The following is a 5,893-nucleotide window of genomic DNA, read 5'->3' on the forward strand; positions in this document are numbered from 1 at the left end:
CAGATTTTATTTTTGGTGTAAAATCCAGCAGTTACAGTGTCATCTGATGGGAAGTGACTCGGATGAGGATTGTGGAGACGTTCAAGTATTCTAGGGCTGTTCTTAAATAACAGATGGGAGGATAATAGCTCAGCAGGGTAGCCTGATAGCTTTGGTTAAGTCCCCTGCTTTAGTTAAAAGCACATCCAGTACAAAGGCAAATGCAGGAGTACAGGAAATGCCACACCTGAATGGATCCACGATCTGGTTTGGTATCCAGTGACACTGTGGTCAATACCTGACACTTCAGAGGCTGGAGCAGGAGAGGGGATTTTCATCTGGTTGTGCAACAGTGTCCTGGGAAAGGAGCTCCCTCCTGCTTCCCCAGCCCTTCACTCCCTGAAACATGACACGAGAGAGGGGAAGAGGAAAGCCAGAGAAAAAGCTAAGGAATATTCACTCCCACCACCTCTGCCCTTGCACAGGTGATGCTTTTCATTTTGCTTTCTTCCCCGCTGCTGCTGTTTATTGCTTGAAATTTTAAATAAGGGTCTTTTCAAAAATGAGAAGGGAAGGAAATGGGAACTGAGAACATACTAAATGGATATCTCATTGCTCCCCAGGAATCTGGAAATACAGTAGTGGGTGCACACTCTGTGGATAAAAACCTAAAAAAGCACTTTTTCTTTTAAAAAAAGGACAATAAAAGTTCATAAAACCTGCCACACTTAGAGCACTTGCATCTTACAGTCACAGCATATGGGAAGTACGACCCACGACAACTGCTCTGTCTCAGACTAAGTTGATGAGGTTTCTCTATTGCACGTTCATGAAATGTTCTTCTTGGGGCCACAGTCTGGAGAGGACCACGCCAGCTCCGGTCTCCCCAGGGTGTTCAGCAGGACGAAGATGCTGTCATTGGGCTGAGTTTGAGCTGGTGGACAGGAGAGTGGATGGGCACAGAACTCAACACTGAGGTAGGAAAAGCAAAACATGAGCCTTCAAAGTTTTTGCCTAACGTCAGTTCTTCTGCAAAGAAAGATGCAGCTTCTCTTTTGCACGAGGCGACAGGGGGGCTGGGAGTGGAAGACAAGATCTCTGACTCGTATTGCAGCAACTGGCCCATGAAACCAAAGTTTGGTGAGATCAGGCTGCGGCGCTGCTTGATGTAGTCAAAGGCTTCCTCCAAGCGGAGCTTCTTTGTCTTCATGAGATATGCCATGCAGATGGTGGGAGAGCGTGAAATCCCTGCTTCACAGTGCACCAGGATCTTGCCCCCGGTTCTTCTGACATAATCTAAGGGGGGAAAAAAAAGCCATTGCAGATGTCAGTTGTTGTTGGGGGCAGAGAGGACACTGCAACATGCACAGGGTGCTGGAGGTGTAGCATGGCACACAGCCAGTCCACAGGAGAGGCTCTCTCTTTTGTTGGGTACTAGGAGTAACATGGAGGTTAAAAGAGAAGGGGGACAAAACCCAGCCTGTGGTGGAGCTGAGCTGCAGATGGCTCTTGGTTTCAGGTCTGTGGATTCTGATTTAGTTCTTTTAGCATTTTTCAGGATAGTCCTTCCCTGTCTCCTTCCCACGTGCCTATTTCTCTTTTGGAACAACTTGCTTTGCAGAGCATTGTGCGACAGAGATCAGGTATCTGGACAATGCTGTGTTTGCTGTACCCACATATCTCTGCCTGCAGCTCAAAGGGCCGACCCAAGCCCAGCCTGGCCAGCCCTCCCACCATCAGCTCTTTCAAAGGCAAGAACTGCAGGGCTGCCTTCCTCTCATCAGCTTTGCTAGAAAAACAGAACTCTTCTTTAAAGTCCCAACTTAATTCCCCTCTTTGCCCTTTTAGCAGCAAAGGGTGTTAGGAGGAGCTGAGCCCTGGGTGGGTACCCTTGGGTAGGGAGGCTGAGCTCACTCCCTGGGGCCCCACCACAAAGCACACAAAGACTGGTAGGCAGTTGCTAATTACAGCCTGGCTAAAGGATGCTTGGACTTAAGTCAGGATATAAAAGGCTTATGCAAAGCACCCATTTTGCACAACAGGAGCCACTGTGGTTACTCACACAACACGATGATTGTTATTAGATTAAAGAGAATGTGCTTAAAATAAGCCCTTTCCACACAAAAATACAATTCAAAAATAGACGTTCTCTGCTCTGTTGCCTTGAGCAATATGTTCAGGCTCCAATTTATGGAAAACTGTGCTGAGTGTAGTGCTCAGTGCATGGCACTGAAACACAGAGCAGAGCAAGTTATCATTTGCCTGTCGTCGATTGTCTGCCAGGGAACTCGTGTCACCACTACCGGTTATATTTAACTACTGCACAAAATAAGGAAGACATGGATTTGAGTCATCCTCAGCATCTACACCACACGCCCAATTTTAAAAGAAAGTGAAAATTAAAGTCATCATCAAAATCTGAGTAATTTCCAAGTGACTCAACAACTATAAGGAGGAGTTGGGGATGGGACAGAAGAGTGCTGTGAATTAGCATTTCCCTGAAAGGTGTGAGAAGTCCCGTACCAGGAAGGGAAAGGGCTCAGAGGGCACCCTCAGATCAGGATTTTGTAATTCTGCCAGCACCATTGAAGGACTCAAAGTCAGCTGAGCAATGAGTCCAGCAAGTCTTGAACTGAGGTTTTATTCTGTTTCTCTCTCAAATGTTCCTGGAGAGCAACAGCACCGATTTCAACACCATCTCCACCCAGGCTGGGGCTGCTGCACCCCACTAAACCATTCTGTGCCTCTCAGGGAGAAGCTTCTCCTTGGCACTGCCTGGCATAGCCAATGTGCTGCTCACCCATCCAGCCTAAGGCAGGAAGATTTGGGAGGGGATGGCTCAAAGTTTTCTGAAGGCCTCCTTATTTTCTTGCATTGAGTTATTTGATTAAAGGGTGAAATACCAACATGATCAAAAGGAGAAATAGAAACAGCTCTGTGATAAGGGGAGACGCTGGATTTTTAAGACCTGGCTTGGAGATATCTCAGCACAGCAAGGCAATGAGCTGACCTTGCTTCACCTGGCTTTTACAGGGTCTGTCAGGAAAGTCCAAGGAACCAACATGGATTTTTCCTTTACAAAAAGCAATAGACTTTGGTGTTGTTCAACCACACTGCTTTGCTTCCTGTCATGATGAAATTACACCTACGCTTGCTTTGAAAGAAAATAAACCTAACCAGCTCACTCGCCTCATCTGCCTGACAGCAGTCAAGAGGAAGCATTTTCCTTCCTCAGTTTCCCAGCCTGGAGAGCCAGAGAGAAGGACAAAGTCCTTGCTCTGAATGTCCCTCTTCCTTCCTTCCTCACCAAGATCCCTCTGCCAGGGCAGCTGCTGAGGAAGGGAGGGAGTTTAAACTTTTGCTGTGACATTTGGGAACATACAGAAAATATATTTTAAAATAACTGAATTTCTAAAGATTTGTGAACTTGTTAATTTGGACCTACCGATGAAGTCAATGGCTTCCTGGAAGTGTGAGCTGATGTCTGCTGTGTGACTGTCCTCCACTGGGATCCACTTATAGCAATACTGGTCTTTGAAGGGCTCTGAGCTTTTCCTGGAGACGTTGAGCAGGGCTGTGATGTGCAGGTTGGCAAGAAACTCACACTTGGAAGCATGATAGGCACTACCAAGGTAGAGAAAAGGCAGGATTTCAACTGGTCCGCCCTGAAAGAGAAGGAGCAGGATCATGTAATTCTTTTTCAAAGGTATTTGAGTGTTAATACCAGACAGAGAAAGTCAAGGGAGCCTGCATGGGTGCCTGCTCCCTCCCTCACTGATGGTTTTGGACCCCAGTGCTGCCGGCCAGTGAATCACTGCAACGGCAAAGCCCACGCAGGGAAAAGGTTTTAATTTTCTTGTCCACATCTGTGAAGTACAAAGTCAGATCCAGCCCACTTGTGTGCAGGAAGTTTCTGGCTTTTTTTAAAGTGCTGCCCCTTGGGATGCACCCGAAGTGTTTTCATATGTGAGGCCCATTCCCCCTGAGACTTTACCAAAACATGGGCGAGGTGGGGAACTGCGTCTGAGCAAGGAGGAAGAGGAGGATGGAGGAAGAGGCTGTTCTAGCTCAGCCCAGGGCTCAGCCTCTCTGCTCACACCACCAAAGGTGAAGCAAAACAAAAACATCAGAGCAAGGCTCCCCCTCGGCGATGGCCCCGTGGGGCCGGGCAGCCCCGTCTCCCCATGCCTCTCTGGAACACAGCACCCACTGCGTCACCTGCCCCGAGATCTCATCTCGGTTCCTCCTTCCTCAGCGCAAGCAAAGGCTGGGTGACGAGACCGTGAAAGAAAAAACGCCACCGCCTGACACCAGGGTTTCAGAGGTCACAGGTAACTTTCCATGATGCACAAGAGCTGCTGCCAGCCCCCTGCTGTGAGAAACTGGCTTTCCACCCACGTAAGCTCCCACCTGGAGGGTCCCACGCACCGGGGACAGCCAGGAGCTGCTGGTCGGGGGGGGGCAGGACAGAGCCTGGGGCAGGAGGTGACCCCGGGGGAGCCGAGGGGCATCACACAGGGACTCCCCCGGCACCAGGAAATGCACACCCGGGCGGAAGCAGCCGACCACAGGGTGACATCTCGGAGCACACGTGTTCCCCGGCCTGGGTGGGTGTGTGGTGACTTCCCCCGTGGAAACCCCACTCCCCTGCCCAAGGGCGGCTCTCCAGAGCTGCTGCCTCTTCTCTGCAGCAGCCCCACAGCCCCAGCAGCCACCACCAGCGTCAGATCCCTCCCAGGGTCTCAGAGGAGGCACGGACAGGCAAAGCATGCTCCTTCGTCTGCTGGAAAAATTACGCTCTTGGCAGCCTCTTCCCTGCCCATTTTAAGGCTCCTGGGGAGGTGTGAGCTGCTCGTGGCTCATGCTGCCTGGTGGCCTGATAGAGATGGGTCATAAATACAGTTTTGGGGCTACACAGGGTGTTTTTCCTCCTTATGTTTCCTGATTCTGAATCCCAGCAGAGGTGATGCTGACCAGCAGCACACACGGGGCATCTTATTTGACACACAGGTTGACAGCCTGGACTGTGACAACTTACTGACAGCCAGCACGAGGGCCACCAGCACCCTGCCAGCCTCCAACAGAGCCTGGTGGCAGGAGGGAGGAGACCCAAGGGGAAGGTCACCGGCCGTGGCCAGGACACACACCTGGTCGTAAGCGGGTTTGTGGTTGGCACTCTGCTTCTCACAGTGGCTGGCGAGGTTTCTCTCTGCCTCGGTCCTCTCTGGGGAAATGAGTTTTCCATCTACGCAGCACTCAGGATATTGCGAGTTAAAGGTTTCATATCCCCCTAGGGGAAACATAAATAAATAGAAACATGAGCATTTGTGCTTCCAAAAACTGATGATTTCATTAAAGTAGAGGAGAAATGAAGCTCCGGTGCTTGCAATGCAGTGGGATAGCACCACAGGGCGATGGGCGCTGGGGGGTTAATGAAGGATAGCCCTCCTCTGGGGAAGCCGGTTTGTTTAAGAGGCTTCCAACAGCTAGAAGAAAAACCTCTGATACCACTGACAATTATTAACTTGCCAAAAGCCAGTGGATCCAGATTAAAACTGTTAGTGAATGCAATTCTGTTGAGTATACCAACCATTAACTCCAATACAGTGGGGACTAAACTTCCTCCCCCAGGTTTTATACATGAGCACTATTTCCAGCATTTGAGATGGAGGTTTCTATACTCAGTAGTCATCCTCTTTAAATCCATTATTACTAGATATGCTGTGACAACATAAGAAATGTTTTATTTGCATTTTTGAATGGACATAAGCACAGAGGGGGATGTTTGCAACTGTGTCATTAATCACCACAATGCACGAGATAGAGAGTTAATGAAGACAGTCCCACTGAAACCAACCTATTAAATAACAGCTATAAAACTTAATGAAATCCTATGACAGCATTTGACAACTGA

At 49.2% G+C, this 5,893-nt stretch overlaps 1 protein-coding gene across 1 annotated transcript; it reads right to left on the reverse strand.

Annotated features, from left to right (window-relative positions):
* Nucleotides 1–862: 862 nt before the first annotated feature.
* Nucleotides 863–5,433, reverse strand: DUSP5 (dual specificity phosphatase 5). Its single transcript, XM_010170414.1, has 3 exons — nt 5,127–5,433; nt 3,425–3,644; nt 863–1,275 (listed from the first exon to the last, which is right to left on the reverse strand). Exons 1-3 carry the CDS (start codon nt 5,280–5,282, stop codon nt 875–877), a joined length of 777 nt encoding a protein of 258 aa, XP_010168716.1. The 5' UTR covers nt 5,283–5,433; the 3' UTR covers nt 863–874.
* Between the last annotated feature and the right edge of the window lie 460 nt (nt 5,434–5,893).

Source organism: Antrostomus carolinensis, unplaced genomic scaffold (assembly GCF_000700745.2).
Source record: "Antrostomus carolinensis isolate BGI_N321 unplaced genomic scaffold, ASM70074v2 scaffold24976, whole genome shotgun sequence".
Lineage (NCBI taxonomy): Eukaryota > Metazoa > Chordata > Aves > Caprimulgiformes > Caprimulgidae > Antrostomus > Antrostomus carolinensis.